Here is a 16,476-nt window from a genome sequence, read left to right as displayed (position 1 = left end):
TTGTGTTCCAAATTTGAAGTTGATAGCACAAAAATTGAGCCCGCTAAAAAATTTTAAAGTACCGTTTCCAGGGTAATGCAATGTCCAATTTCAAAATGGTTATCATAGGATGAATTTTAAGTGTTTTGAATGATACCAAATTTATGACGATTATTAAAATATGTCATAGGGGAAAAGTTTATAAAAAAAGAGCATTGCGTCACCCACTACTGAGACACTGACAAGTAACACGTCTAAATTGGCAGCTCACTAGCTTCTGAAACAGAGCTATTGTAATCCAGTACTGATAGATGGTGCTGATGATGGAACCTGGTTTTCAGTGCTGATCTCAAACCTATACACATATAAAAATAAAAATAAATTGTTGTAAAGTTGTAAATAAAACTAAATAAAGTAAATATAAATGTAAATGTAAATAAAAATTACTAGAGTACATTTTACAATAATTATTTTTCAGTCCTTACTATTACAAAATATTACATTCAAATCAATGTTACTTGTACTTTCTTTGCAATTATTTGTGAAACACTTTCCAAGTGAAAATTGTTTCTACACCAATATTTTTCAGTGTATAACAATTTATCAATTGACTATCATTGTTTTAGTTTGAATACAAGTAGCTTTTCCGAGATCAGCGGCTCCATCCACAGTAACGATTCAGTGTTTTTGTCCATGCAGGAGACTGAGGACAAATTCACCGACTCCTAGGAAATAAACCACCTGTACGATGCCAAACAGCGGCGCGATGACCAGCGCTCGACAGTACGCCCCCTTCAGGAACGCAGAGGGACCCTCGTGATGGAGAATCTTACTGTGGGGAAGATTACGAGATGAATAAGAAGAGAATAAAAAAAGAAACTAAACCATGTTAGTGTCAGTTTACCTGATACAGTCTTTAATTCCGCTGTAAGTGTCATCGTGACGTCCACGGCCCAAAGACTGAAGCCTCGTTTTTAGCACTGCAGCACAAACACACACGCATACAAATGATTCATTTGTATTCATAAAATTCTGTCCTCTATAAAAGACTAGCTGCATTTAGATAGACCCTAATAATCTGTAGAGTGTAATCTAACTAGTAGCATAGTCGGAATAAAACGTCCATTGGAATGAACTGGCCAAATCCGATTGATTATTCTGTTCGTTAGGACAAACACTTGATTAGATTGTAATGTTCTGCTAGCCTGGATGCCAGCCGAATTGGAACAAGCTGTTGTTGTTGAATATAATATCATAAATGTTGTGTCAATCTCATCATATATGAAGTGGTGCAGGACAACGTTGTCCCATTAGCCCTTCCTTAGGACTCTCATCCACAGATAGAAAATAAGAAATGGTTGAAGGATGGTTAGTTTGTGCCAACAGCGGGAAACTGTTATATTTGTGCAGTGCGCGAATGTCAAAAGATCAATTCCAATTTGAAGCTTGTGACATATAGTGTGCTTCTCAAACGGAAGGCTGTGTTGTTGTAAGGCTACATATCTCGGCTGCCACATCATAAAGCCCCACTGAAGGCCGTCTCAATTTGAAGGATCCTTGGAAAGCAGTATTCATTTCACAGCCTTCATTCAGCTTATTTTGAAGGATGCAGAGTGTATCCTTCACATCCTTCAATCACCCACAATCCTTTGCACGTATTCCAATTCACAACAATGATCTAACGGAAAACGAGTCGGCACTGAGCTTGCCTGAGTTCATTATGAAATGTAAGACTAAATTAATGTTTTCAAAGATTAAGTTTTGGTGTAAATGAATCACCTAACAATAAACTGTCAATAAAGTGTGCCACTGTGATAACACGGACGGTTGTCACTTATATTGTATTAATACAAAATTTTAATACAAAATGTATTAGTATTTTCATGCCGTGACCCTGTGGGTGGGAACGTGTGATGTAGCCATGCGCACTTACTAGACATTCTCATTCTAGCGTTCAGTGCTGAGGAGGAGCCTAGAAGGACTGGTATAGAAAGGACACAGCCTCACCAGGATGCAGCCTCCCTTTTGAGAAGCACACATCAATCCGATCTATATAGCATTCATGTAAACACTACGTTCGAAAACAAACAAAAGGTGTCTATGTAAAAATGGCTGTACTGGCATTGTAAGATATTTATGAGATGATGTAATGTTTGCTGACTTTATAAGGGTTCTTGTAGGGGGGAAAGATATTTTTTAACACTACATTAGACTTTTGAGATACTTAAAAGGTTACTTCAGCGATTTAGCACATGGTTTTGTATCAGTAGAAACCCGGGGGAATATACGAATGATCCATTTTTAAAAAGAAATTAATACTTATTCATCAATGATACATTAATCAAAAGTTATATTACTATTTTCTTTCACTGTTTTTTTATTTAAAAAATGCAGCCTTGATGAGCATAAGAAACTTAATTCAAATTAATTTTGAATGAAAACTTTTGAACTATATTGTGTGCATCTCATTGAATGCATCCATTCGTACAATGTAGAGTATCTCACCGTCCACAGGGTTGACAGCAACAGCTGCAGTGCAGCCTGCAAGACAGCCAGAGACGAAGGAGATGTAAAATGGAGCTGAACCGTCAGTGTTCCTCCTGCCTAGGCTATTCAGGTTAGCAAACAGTGGGAAGTAGATGATGGAAAAGGGCACATCCCTGAGGGAGATATAGAGAGAGAGAGAATTCACCAGTGTGAGATAAAGGATGGAGAGAAAGCACATTATGACTAAAAGCGTCCCACAGTTTGAGTGACTCTGTCAGACTACCGTAATAGAGTGGCCCCCAGTCCCGTGTAGAGACCAGTGATGCCTTTGTCCTTCAGCAGAGCTCTAGAGAGTTGGAGAGCTGTGGGAGACTTCAGCTGATCAACATTCATTTTGGCCCCTTCTTCTCTGCCAATTAGCTTCCTCTGGGCCTCTGTCAGAGACATTGACTATGTTCAGAATAGCATATCAATCATTCTTTTTCTGCAGCATATACACTACTGTTCAAAAGTTTTTTTCCATTTTTTTTAAATGAATACTTCTATTTATTTAGCATTAAATATATCAAAAGTGACAGCAGAAACATTTCTAATACTACAAAAGATACCTTTTTTTAAATAAATGTTGTTCATTTGAACTTATTTTTCAAATAATCCTGAGAAAATGTATGGCAGTTCTCACAAAATCAATAAGGGTTGACACTGAAACATTTTAGAGGACCAAATCATCATATTAGAATGATCTCTGAAGGATCATGTGACACTGAAGACTGGAGTAATGACGCTGAAAATTCAGCTTCACGTCACAGGAATAAATTACTCAATATTTCACAATATTACAGTTTTTTTTCCTGTATTTTTGATCAAGTAAATGCAGCCTTGATGAACATAAGAAACAATCTTACAGATAGTTATGGAGATTGTCTATATGCATGAAATGAAATAAAAGAGACTTTCAGGACAGCCGATTCCACATTTTACACAATTTACATTAGCAGAATATTTTTTGGACCCACTATTTGATCAAACTAAGAATAAAAAAACTTTTTATTTTTAAGAATAAAACTAAATGCCACTTGCTGAATTAAAGTTGCAATATGTATATATTCAGTTTTGCATTTAATTAATTATTTCTATTTCTCTTCGTTTGAAATATTTATCTCAGTTTATTTCAGCTCTGTTTGAGTGCATGTGAGTCTACCCGCTGATATGAATGAGCAAATATCCAATCATATTCACTAAAGTTAGGCAGTGTTTAGCCGCGTTTTAAAGCCTTGCCGGTTAAAGATTTAATTTGCATTGTACATGAGCTATATATATATATATATATATATACAGTATATATACATATATATATATATATATATATATATATATATATATATATATATATATATATATATATATATATATATATATATAGCATGCAAGGTTTCATGTTGTTCTATGCTACAGTGTTGTCGCATGTCCACATTTCATGTATAATTCAGCAAGTGGTGCTGTCATAATCTATGGTGGATATAGTGGTCAAGGTCATTCTAAGTGCATTGCATTGTGGGTTGGAACAATATTGCTCTGTTGTGCACGTCACATTTTGTCAAATGTAGTATATCATCCAGTGTCCTGTGTGTACAGACATTTTTTATGTTGCACACATTATTCATATTGCAGAAATGGTATGCATAGCATTGCAGTATGCATACCCTTCACCTATAAGACACTATCAGTGGCCATGAGACGTGTCAACAATGGCAGAAAGTTTTATACCTTTACCTATTCTACCAGCATCCTGCAACTGGATCTTTAGCATCTCCATAGGAGTGGTTACAATCACCTGCCAAAACACAGACCAAGTCGAGAAAGAAGTTAGTTAAGGTAGTAAGAATGAAGAAATGTTCAGGGTTTAATATAATCTAAAGGTGCAGTATGTAAGGCTAGGCACCACGCCCCCTTCTCCTCAGACTCCATGCTCATGCAGGTTGCCAGTTTGAGGACACGCAACAAAAGCGAGTGCAATTGGCAATGGAAGGTGTGAAGTTGAAGTTGGTGAGTTGATTTATCCAGGTTTTAATGTGCTTCCGTTCATAGAGATTTTTAGATGGATGCCAAGGCTTTTTAGGATGGCTAGAATCTATGAATTAATTGTAATATTTGAAATAATATTTCACAATATTACTGTTTATACTGTATTTTTGATCAAATGAATGTAGCCTTGGTGAACATAAAATACTTATGTAAAGGGTTAGTTCCCCCAAAAATGAAAATGATATCATTAATTACTCCCTCATGTCGTTGGACACCCGTAACGCCTTCGTTCATCTTCGGAACACAAATTAAGATATTTTTGTTGAAAGCTGATGGCTGAGAAAGGCTTCAGAGAGGTCCGGCATTCAGTACATTTCCACTGACCCACTCACATGACCCATAAAGGCACTAAAGATGTCGTTACAAAGTCCATCTCACTACAGTGGCTGTACAATAATTTCACAATGCAACGAAAATAGTTATTGTGCGCACAAAAATCTAAATAACGGCTTTATCCACCAAGTTATTGATGTGAACTCGACGCATGCGTGAGAATATGACCCAGCTCCACCGTTCAATACATGACCCAGAAGAGGAGGAGCGCCGCTATCGCGTGAGTTCCAGGTGAGTTCACGTCAGAAAAAGTCTTTAAAAAAGTCTTCATTTAGATTTTTTTGCTCACAAAAACTATTCTTGTCGCTTTGTAAGATGATTGTACAGCCACTACATTGAGATGGACTTTGTAACGAAGTCTTTAGTGCCTTTATGGGTCTTGTGAGTGGGTCAGTTGAAATATACTGAATGGTGTTACGGGTGTCCAACGACATGAGGGTGAGGAATTAATGAAATAATTTTCATTTTTGGGTGAACCCACCCTTTAACAGCACTGTTAATTTCTAGATTGATCTGGAAAACAAAGGTTTAGACATTCTACCAAAGATCTGATGCAATGACATAGTAAATGATGACAGAATTTGCATTTTGGCCGCACTATTCCTTTAAGTTGTATTTGAGCCAGAAACATTACATTAGGAAAGTAATGTTTTGTGTGTGTGTGTGTGAAAAATGAAGGACCTATAAGTGCAGAGAGAGTGACTAACTTGGCAGGTCCCCGCCCCGCAGCCAGCTAACATTTCTCCAACCAACGTCAACTTCTGTCTGGGAGCGAGCCAGAAAAACAGAAAGATAAAGAGGGAGACAGAAGGAAGGAGCATTATTTTTAGATGATGATAAGCCCGTTTCCTCTGTAAACAAGAAGCTCTGGGGTCAGACCCTTACCGTGTGTGATGACGTCACACACCCAAACACACACTCACACACATTTATTTGAATAATTGATCTGTTCATTGCAGTCTGCTGGACTGTATAAATCAATAATTTAGCAGGCTAGCTATTAGTCACCACGGCTCACACAGATCCAGGTATTCAAGGTGTACTGAGTTATACCTCGATTTCTATCTATAATGCAGAAGCTTATGGACGGCTTTTATCAGATCAGCTATGTTTTCAAAACTCTGTCTGCGAATCCAGTGGTGTGGTGGATTCATTCCCTTAAAAAAATAAGAAGTAGATCTGAGGCTTCATCCAGCCTACATTATGCCCTCAGCAAAAAAGAATAAATTAAAAAATAAGCATTCCTCTTTCTAAATCAGTGCAACTGTTAAATAAGTTATGAGACTTCCATTACGTCCCACTGCTGAGCACATTCCCTGTAAATGAGTCATGCAAATGAGCAAATTAATTCATTTAAATGAATATGAATCACTATAACTATGAAGGTTTATTCTGAAAGCTTGACCTTCGGTTTTACAAAAGGGTAATTCCATAAATGTCAGGTTGTTGCACGCTGTATTTTATAATTACAATTTCCATTGGCCAAACAATGTATTTTATGTTGATATGTTTGCTAAGTGTGCTGCTATTTGCAGTCTTTGATTAATTATTTGTCATTTCTGATTAAAATTTAGCAGAAAAGTCCTTTAAAAAAACCTAGTTATTCCTAGTTGTGGAATTTTGCTTATTTCAAACAAAAGTATTTTTTTCAAATTATATCAAATTTGTAATGATTATAGACTAGGGTCATTCCATGTCAACTCAAGCCAAATATTAAATTCCATGGATGTACATTGTCCGAGTAATCCACTATTTTGTCGAGGGGTTCAAAATGACAATTTTCAGCTGAGATTTGGAGCAAAATTAGAGAGGGATAAAAATAACATTAGAAAGATGGCTGCATAATGATGTTATTTTTACACAGAGATTGGTAGATTGGTCTATAAGTTAAATATGTTGACAGTCTTTGTTTTGTTGGCAAAAATGGGAAAAAGCACTTCAAAAATAGGAAAAGTGTTCCTAAATAAACCCGTCTCTTGCGTGATACCCAAAAATGTTGAATATTACGATCTAATATGATTTCTGACCTGCAGGGTTGGCAGAATAATAATCATACACTGTTGATAATAGGCCAGAGGAGAACTGGCACCCGACTGAGTCTGGTTTCTCCCAAGGTTTATTTTTCTCCATCATACCCTGATGGAGTTTTGGTTCCTTGCCACTGTCGCCTTTGGCTGGGCTTGCTCAGTTGGGGACACTAAAATTATGATTATTCAACTAAATATACAAATAAAATGTATTAATTAGGTCTTATTTAATTCTATAAACTATAATACTGATCTGCCAACATTGTCGCTATATGATAAATTAAAATAAGCTGATAACATCACTGTTTTCTCCAGAACCACTGTACAGCCACATCAAATATTTGTTGCAGTATTGTTCTGTTTAACACTGTAAAGCTGCTTTGAAACAATTGTCAGAGTAAAAGCGCTATATAAATAAAGTTAGTTGATTGATTGATTGATTGATTGATTGGTTAATTTATTGATTGATTGATTGATTGTTTGTTTGATTGATTGGTTAATTGATTGATTGGTTGATTGATTGATTGATTGATTGATTGATTGATTGATTGATCGATTGTTGATTGATTGATTGATCGATTGATTGGTTAATTGATTGATTGATTGATTGATTGATTGATTGATTGATTGATTGATTGATTGATTGTTTGATTGATTGATTGATTGATTGATTGATCGATTGTTTGATTGATTGTTTGATTGATTGATTGTTTGATTGATTGGTTAATTGATTGATTGATTGGTTTATTGATTGATTGGTTTATTGATTGATTGATTGATTGATTGATTGATTGATTGATTGATTGATTGATTGATTGATTGATTGATTGATCGTTCTTCATAAAAAATATTAACAGAATTAACAGAACAAAAAAAATGTAACCAGGAATGTTTCTAAAATTTGGTTGATTTGACATGGAATGACCCTATTGTGTCAAACAGTGTTTCATTTTATTGGGGGGTGGACTGTGGAAATATTCAATTGCTTTTTTGTAGTTTAGAATATTAAGTTCTATAAGTTTTATTATAGAAATGTACCTAAAAAAATACTAATAGAAACGTACAGGATATATACAAAAATGTACATAAAAAGAAAGATATGCTAACCGCATATAGTAACAATATATATATATATATATATATATATATATATATATATATATATATATATATATATTCTGAATATAGTAATGAAATATAACTGTTAATATACAATTACTGTATATAAATTATGAACTGAACTGATAACGCATTTTAATTTAATTTAATAGTAAATTCCTGGATATAGCCTATACCTCAATTTCTTAAATTGCAGAATTAAAATAATCATATAAATAAGAGATGTGAAAAAAATATGTTTTGTTTTTTCCCAAATGTAAATAAAAGTGTTTTAATTCTCACCCATCTTTGGAGAGCTGGTGTCTAAAGAAATCATTGGCAGCCAATTTGATGGCCTTTTCTGGAGTTACTAGAGTCAGATTAACCGCAGCTCCTAGAAATAAGTGTAAAGGAAAGACATCAAGAAGAAAAGGGGATAAATGATGGAACTTGTTGTTCCAAGCATGAACAGCTCCAAATGATCCAAACCAATACATTTTGAAACAGATTGTGATCACCTCTGTACATCCCACAGAATCCTTCTGATCGGATTGTTTTTCTCAGACAATCAGACCTGTGAATAAAACATCCACACAAATACAGTCAAACCAAAATGTATTCAGACACCATCAACGTTTTCTCACATTATCAGTTTATTTATTTTCAAAATATGGCAAGAACATGTACACAAGCAGGTGTTCGTTTACTCAGACAATGAAAGGAGGACATACATGCTAGTGTAGATGCGAGATCCATTTCGCTGGTTTTGGAGGCGTGTTTTTGCCAGATCAATCGGAAACACGCAAGTGACACCAATCAATCCAGCAATGCCTCCATTGATGAGTTTAGCTGACAGGCTGAAACAACATTACAGATCAGTGTACAAAATAAATCATGCCATCTAAAAAATAAGTTCACCCTATTTGTAAAGTATTGCGTTCCAATTATTACTTAAATGAAAACCGTTGTATGGACACGTTTATCTAAGTAAATTCAACAACATTAATAAAAATGTAATAAGCAGTCAGTAAAAATCATTCATCAGATCAGAGGTCAGATCAAGTAGCGAATGGCCTGACTTTACACAAGTAAAACAAACACAAATGCATCTGCTACATAATCTCAAATTCATAGGTTGTGTTCCAGAAATTGGAATCATAATGAAAAAACCGGTTAAAACTAGGCAAACTGTTAGCGACCAACTCTGGCACAGATATTTGACTCTTCACTCTGTGAGTAAGGTCCATTACTTCAGTTGTGAGGTCCATTACGTGTTGGGGAGTATTAAGTAGGCTAACTAGTTAACTTACATGTGATGGAGTTACACAGTGCTGGACAGCGCTGAAAATTCAAAAAATAATTTAATCCAGAAATTAGAAAAGGGCGAAATATGCTTGCCAATGCTATCGACATCGAAGGTTTTAATGTAGAACTGAATGTTAAAGGGTTAGTTCACACAAAAATGAAAATTATGTCATTAATTACTCACCCTCGTGTTGTTCCAACCCATAAAACAAATTAAGATATTTTTGATGAAATCCGAAATCTTTTCTCTGACCCTAAAATAGACCATGTGGTTCGACCTTAATGTTATGAATTGTGCGCAACAAACAAACAAAAATAATTACTTTATTCAACAACTTCTGTTACAGTTAACGCTGTAAATACGGGGGAAGCGCTTTCAAAGATAGAAAGATTGTCTTGTTTTGGAATGACATGAGGAGGGGGTGCACTAACCCCTTAACCTTAAGCGCCACCTAGTGGACAAATCTCTCGATTCATGTGTCCAATTTTAACTTGCTAAATAGAGCTATTTAACTACACATCGGTTGGTCATTGAGTCTAAATAAATCATTTAGGTGGAAATAACTTTATTTAAAGCTGCAGTCTGTGACTTTTTGCTCTAATAAACAGAACTGCTTCTTGCGGATGAACATTGCAGCCGGCGCTACTTTTCTGTTTATGTCTATTGCCAGTGACACAGGGTCGCATGTGCTTCTCCGCAGCGTTTCCTACCACACCGGTCTGAAATAGTGTCAAATTTTCAAAATAAACTCTTATTATTAAGTGTACCATAATGATTCAGGATAAGACGAAAACACGGTTTGGAAAAGGAATTCATGTTGTAGGCTATATTTTCAATTTTTGCAGATCTCAAACAAACAAAAGTTACGGACAGCAGCTTTAAAAACTAAAATATTATGACAGCTACACTGGGGTTCTCTGCAAGTATGAAACTAGAATCTATTCTTGCTTCTGTTTGTGAGCAATCTATATTAGGCTAGGCCAGTGTAATGTTTTTCCTTCACACACAAAGTGGTAAAAAGAAAGTATGCAGGTTTTATTGTTTTTAATATCAGTAAGAAGAATCATGTTTTTACTACAATAGTGATCTAGAATTGTGTGTTTTATCTTCAATATATAGCCTAACCATATTAGGCTATATTTAATTTGTTTTAGAGGTTAAATGTTTGAAAAAGATGTGGTTAAAAAAATCAAATGTAATCAGTTATTACTTCAATAAAGTGGTTGAAATAGTACACTATAGGCTACTTATAGTATTTTAAATAGGGTAACTTGTAATATGTAGGCTAATACATTTCAAAAGTAACCTTCCCACCGTTACATCACTCATATTGGAGGTGAAGCATATATAATTTTATTTTCTATGTTAAAATACGATCTTGCTTTTGTGTACTTGTGTAGCTGTTTATATTTCTGGTTGTAGGGTACAGGCTATTTTTACTCTCTACAGTGAGTATTGACCATTTTTCACAATAAATAAAACTCACCTGATCTGTTTTTCAGCCATTTGAAAAAGCAGTCAATAATGTCACAGTGCAGATTTTAGGAAATTACATTTGTACATATTTTGAGTGTCTTGAACTTGATGCAAACTGAATTAGGTGTGGCTGCAATTGAAGTCCAGCACGTTTCTATTCCTGTCCTCAGAAGGGATGTCCAACACGACCAGAGATGAGCTGAAGATGGAGATGAGCCGAACTTCAGGCTGCTTTACAGACTTTCTCTTAATAATGCCTAGAAACGTCACAATAAACCTCAGAATTAGTATCTTACCAACTTGCGCAGACAACATCTTGTGTTACTGTATTTTATTTAGTTTTCTCTGTATTTATCTGTATTTTAGCATATAACTTTATCCAGTTACAGTATAGTTTCCAAAGTAATGTGCGGTATCATCTTCACCTTTTATTCAAAAATATTAAAATATTGTATAGATTTGGGTAGCACTTTATTTTACAATGTCCTTGTTACATATGTTACATGTACTTACCACATAGTAGTAACAGTAAAGTATGCATAATTACTTTGCAACTAACCCTCAACCAAACCATAATCCTATACCTTAACCCTATAGTAGAACATGTAGTTAATTATTACTCAGTACTTAAATATATAATTACACTGTAACAATGAAAGTATGACACCTTAAATTAAAGTGTAACCAGATTTTGTGAACATATTATGTATGCTTGGATTTATGATAACTCAGTTCACCAAGCCAAATTGTGCAGACATAATGTTTGGCCAGGCTTTCTTACAAAATGAATTATGAACACTTGCAAAAACAAGATATGTTTACAGGACAACAAGACAAAGATACTAAGAATGATTTATTTGTTTGTTTATTTCAGTGCTGCATCAAACTGCGAACTGCTCAAGGATATAGAGTGAGTTTCTGTGGCCATGGCAACTGCTGACTACACTACAAACATCACAATGTTTTCTGGACTTCAAAACCATGTGCAATAAAGTCAGGAAATTGACAATTTAGAGCGGTAGGATGCAGGATCAAAGACACACTATGACAGCAGGACAGATGCCATCAAAGCTGCTCACGTTACTTTGGCCCGTACTAGTATCCATTAGTGAAAAAACAGCACAGTAAGAATCAAAATAATACCAGTGGCAGGATCTGCTCTATTCTCTATTATGTATTCAGAGGATCTATCTAGAGGTTGTGTGGTGTGTGAAAGCTTGATAAAGTGTTTGTGTGTGTGTGTGCCCTTGTTTTCAATGTGGGGACCAAATGTCCCCATAAGGATATTAAAACCTGAGATTACCTACATTGTGGGAACCAGCCAGTGGTCCGCACTTTTCAAACGTTTTTTTTTTTTTTTTTTGAGAAAGTAAAAATGCAGAATGTTTCCTGTGATGGTTAGGTTTAGGGACAGGGTCAGTGTAGGGGGATAGAAAATATAGTTTGTACGGTATAAAAACCATTACGTCTATGGAGAGTCCCCACAAAGATAGTAAACGTGTGTGTGTGTGTGTGTGTGTGTGTGTGTGTGTGTGTGTGTGTGTGTGTGTGTGTGTGTGTGTGTGTGTGCGTGCATGCGTGTGCGTGTGTGTGTGTGTGTGTGTGTGTGTGTGTGTGTGTGTGTGTGTGTTTGTGTGTGTGTGTGTGTGTGTGTGTGTGTGTGATGGGAAAATTACATGGGACACTCTTGTTTTTGTTAATACGTCCTAACTCTGCTCAGTGATACTTGCCTGACCCAACCTTAAGCTTTGTGCTTTTTATGAATAATACAACCACCTCCCTCTGTATGTGTGTGTGTGAGAGAGCATAAGAACTTGCCGAGTTATCAATCTAAAATACACATGTATTATTGGTATACTTTCCAGAAACAGCATTAAAAATATGCCTTATTCAACAGTCTGAAATATAAAAAAGGGTGTACTGTAAAACCGAATAAGTTAACAGAACTCAAAGAAAAAGGAAATCAGTTGCCACATTTTTTTTTAAAATAAGAAACTTCAAGTTTAAGTAAGTAGAACTTGCAGATTTTTATTTTGTAATCATACATTTAAATTGAACTTGAAATATTTGAGTACGCTAATTGAACATTGACTAGCTCTTGCTAACTAGAATTTAATAAATGCCACCTTAATGCTTTGATACCAATAGCATAGCACTTACTGATGAGTACAGCCTTATAATATACATTTAGCATATATCTGACTCACGCTCCACTTGTCATCTAACAAAACAACAACAACAAACTCTAGCATAACAAAACATTAAACACTACTAAATATAACGTTAATCTTGCACAAAAACATAATATAGTTCATAGTTTTGGCATTAACTCTCTCATGTGATTGTCATGGCAAAGCCTGCTGGAAAATAGAAATCTTAGCCCACACTCTACTGGCACTAAAAGTGGTTCTTGGCTTGTAATCATAGGGGAACCACTTTTGGTGCCAAAAAGCACCATATCTTTAAAGGTGCTCTACAGCACCTTTGTCAAATGGTGCAATGTAGAACCCATAAGAGGTGCTATATCGCATTTTATTTCTTCCTCAATAATAGTGCTAAATGGCACCAAAAGTAGTTCTTTGGTGTGTAAAGAACCTTTAAAGGGGCTTGAAATGTTCTTTGTACGGCATTGGTGCTATATAGCACTTTTATCACCCCAAAGAACCGCTGAAGAACCATCCAGGGGCTTAACATGTTCTGTATAAGGTAACGGTACTATATAGCACTTCAGTCATCCCAAAGAAATGGTGAAGAACTGCTGAAGAACCATACAGGGGCTTAAATGGTTTTGTACATGGTAAAGGTGCTATAGCACTTCAGTCATCAACTGGTGAAGAACCGATGAAGAACCACTGAATCACCAAGATTTGGTGCTATACAGCACTTAAAGTGGTTCATTACAAGGCAAAGAACCACTTTTAGTACTATATAGCACCGTTGTTTTTTTTGTTTTGTTTTTTTGTTTTTTAGACAGTTTCGGTCAAATTTAATTTAGTTTAAATTAAAAGAAACAAGTTTCAACCTTTCAGATGACTTAACGTGTCAGTTTAGAGCTCAAAAGACCAAGTTCTAAAAACTCGAAAAAGTGAATTTGATTGAACTACTTTCTTTAACTTGAGATGCCTCTAACTTAAACCAATTAATTATTTTGAGCGTTAGGGTTTGCAGTGTAGCTAAACCTTCAGAATTTTTTTCCCAGTTTTTCCACTCTCACAGAGAGAGTGTGTGATGCAACATTTAATACATTCTAGGGAGGAACAACAGAGGCATTACAAACTTAAAACTTACCTTTAACACGGGACAATCAACTGAGAGAGAAAAAAACTAGGGCTTAAAAGCACAGGGTGAGCTAATTAACTGGAACAGGTGTGTAGCTTATAAGAAACTGCTAATTAATAATGACTGGAAACACAGGGAAAACGGAACCAGGGAAGACAAAACACAAGTAAACTAAATAGACTTCTAACACTAATGGTCAAACTTAGTAAAGACCAAATTCTGGCTTGTGTTTACTGAAAAACTTGCAGTGTTTCCTTAAATTACATATTACAAATCTGCTTGCAGATGTTCATATTCAAAGAGACTTCAGATGCATTCAAGCTATACATTTAAGCAAAGTTTGGGAATCAAAGCCAAGATATTTACATTGATAGAACCATGTTGAGTTAAAGGAACATATCATCATATATTCATTTACAACTTTATAAAAACATCTAATTTGTATCTATATTTCTATTAATCCTAAAATAATTACAGGAGAAACTTCTGAGACCAAGTTGATACTTACAGGAAACCCAACTGAGAACTCCATTAAGTCTCCTAGGCTGCGAACGAGCAACTGCGATATGTTTTTCTTTTGGGTAAAGGCTTTGAGGTTTTTATTCTGTGCACTATAGCTAAAACAAGCCTGTTGAATGATGTGACAAATAAAACTCTGGCAAGGCCAGCATACTCGCATTTATCCTGAATCCACAGGCAGTCTCCACAATGCATCCCATTGAGAGATTATGTTCAGAAACCCAAAACCAGCCATTGATAAGACTTACAGGAACAGAGACTGCTAGTGTACAAGGCAGGAAAGAGAGAAAGTAAATACAGGGGTGTCAAAGAGGACAGAGAGAGAGAGAGAGAGAGAGAGAGAGAGAGAGAGAGAGAGAGAGAGAGAGAGAGAGAGAGAGAGAGAGAGAGAGAGAGAGAGAGAGAGAGAGAGAGAGAGAGAGAGAGGGAAGATGAGAATTTGAGAGCAGAGCCCTAAAAGGGTCCCACAGACATTAGCCTTCAATGTTCTCTCTGCTTTTTTTTCTTTACACAAGTTTCCCCCAACAGAAGCAAATGCAGCAGAACTTTTTTTCTAAACTAATGCACTTTTCTCCATTCTTTTGTGGATGTATGAAACCAGTTTTCCTTAAGTCCCGTGGGTGTCTTACATCACATTAATGATGCACTTTGCAACATTTAGATAAACATCCTCATGATACATGCAGCGTGTCAAAGTGCGATATTGCTTTTATGCAACAGGGTGACTTACATTTTAGACACACATCATTCTGTTTCTGCTCCGTCAATAAATTTTTTTAAAAGAATGGGCTGAATGAATGAGTCAATAATTCACTTACAAAGACAGGTTTTGTTCTTGAATGAATAATGAATTTAATAAATCGGTTCAAATCAAGAATTAAATCAAGAGTCGTCTCCATCGGTGCAACATGCAAGAACAATATTTTTTTTAATATTGACTTCATATCATAGTCTTATAGCCATACAAGTGGCATTTTCATGTGTTTGTTTGTTTTTATTTTCGTTTTCAACAGTTATTTCACCTTTATTGTTATTACACTGTAAAAAATATATAGAAAAAAAGTAACCTGGTTGCCTTAAAATTTTGAATTCATTAAAATTAAAATTTTGAGTAAATACAATGAACATTTTTTGAGATTCGACAACCTTTACTAAAATATTATTAAAAGATTTTGTAAGCATATTGGGGAATTGTGTGTGTTTTATTTCTGATGACGCAGTGAAACATGCCAAATAGTGCTATTTTCATGATTTATCACATTTTTTATGTGGTTAAGATACAATAATATTTTGAGTTTCTATTTATTAAACAAATTTCCTTCATTGTATCAACTCAAATTTTTTATTTCAATAAACTCAAAATTTTAAGGCAGCCAGGTTACTTACTTTTTTAAGTTAAACCAACAAAAACAACCATTTTTTTACAGTGTAGAGTTGTGGTTATTATTATTATTATTATTATTATTATTATTATTATTATTATTATTATTATTATTATTATTATTATTATTAGGGCCGGGACTTTAACGCGTTAATTAAGATTAATTAATTACGTGACTTTAACGCGTTAATTACGTGACTTTAACGCGTTAATTAATTACGCAAAAAAAAATATATATATATATTTTTACCACACTTATTTTTGCACCCCAAGATGTCAGCGCCGTGCAAGGCCGCCTGAAAGCTTCAAATATGGCAAGCGGAAACGGATGATGTCGAGTCGTCCATATTTTTTTACGGTCTATGCTCCGGAGTCACGACAACAACGAACCATGTGAACATGAACGAAGCTATGGAACGAAGAAGCTGATGAGACTGCTTTGCTTGGCCCCGTGGATGGGAAATTTTGTTTTAAAAACGAAAGAATGGAAGCGTCGTCAAGAGCAT

The 16,476-nt window shown here is 35.2% G+C and overlaps 1 protein-coding gene across 2 annotated transcripts; it reads right to left on the bottom strand.

Annotated features, from left to right (window-relative positions):
- Positions 1-474: 474 nt before the first annotated feature.
- On the bottom strand, positions 475-14,687 carry slc25a22b (solute carrier family 25 member 22b). 2 transcript variants are annotated; one of them, XM_067451943.1, is made up of 11 exons: positions 14,579-14,687; positions 10,802-11,048; positions 8,741-8,866; positions 8,528-8,583; positions 8,313-8,403; positions 5,592-5,649; positions 4,234-4,300; positions 2,750-2,900; positions 2,485-2,639; positions 884-959; positions 475-811 (listed from the first exon to the last, which is right to left on the bottom strand). In XM_067451943.1, exons 2-11 carry the CDS (start codon positions 10,819-10,821, stop codon positions 658-660), a joined length of 954 nt encoding a protein of 317 aa, XP_067308044.1. In that variant the 5' UTR covers positions 10,822-11,048; positions 14,579-14,687; the 3' UTR covers positions 475-657. The 2 variants fall into 2 exon arrangements, with proteins under 2 accessions (XP_067308044.1, XP_067308045.1); XM_067451944.1 differs by lacking the exons at positions 10,802-11,048; positions 14,579-14,687 and adding an exon at positions 9,499-9,655.
- Between the last annotated feature and the right edge of the window lie 1,789 nt (positions 14,688-16,476).

This window comes from Pseudorasbora parva, chromosome 1 (assembly GCF_024679245.1).
Source record: "Pseudorasbora parva isolate DD20220531a chromosome 1, ASM2467924v1, whole genome shotgun sequence".
Lineage (NCBI taxonomy): Eukaryota > Metazoa > Chordata > Actinopteri > Cypriniformes > Gobionidae > Pseudorasbora > Pseudorasbora parva.
The sequence above is the reverse complement of the archived record's forward strand: the minus strand, read 5'-3'. Positions and strand labels throughout refer to the sequence as shown.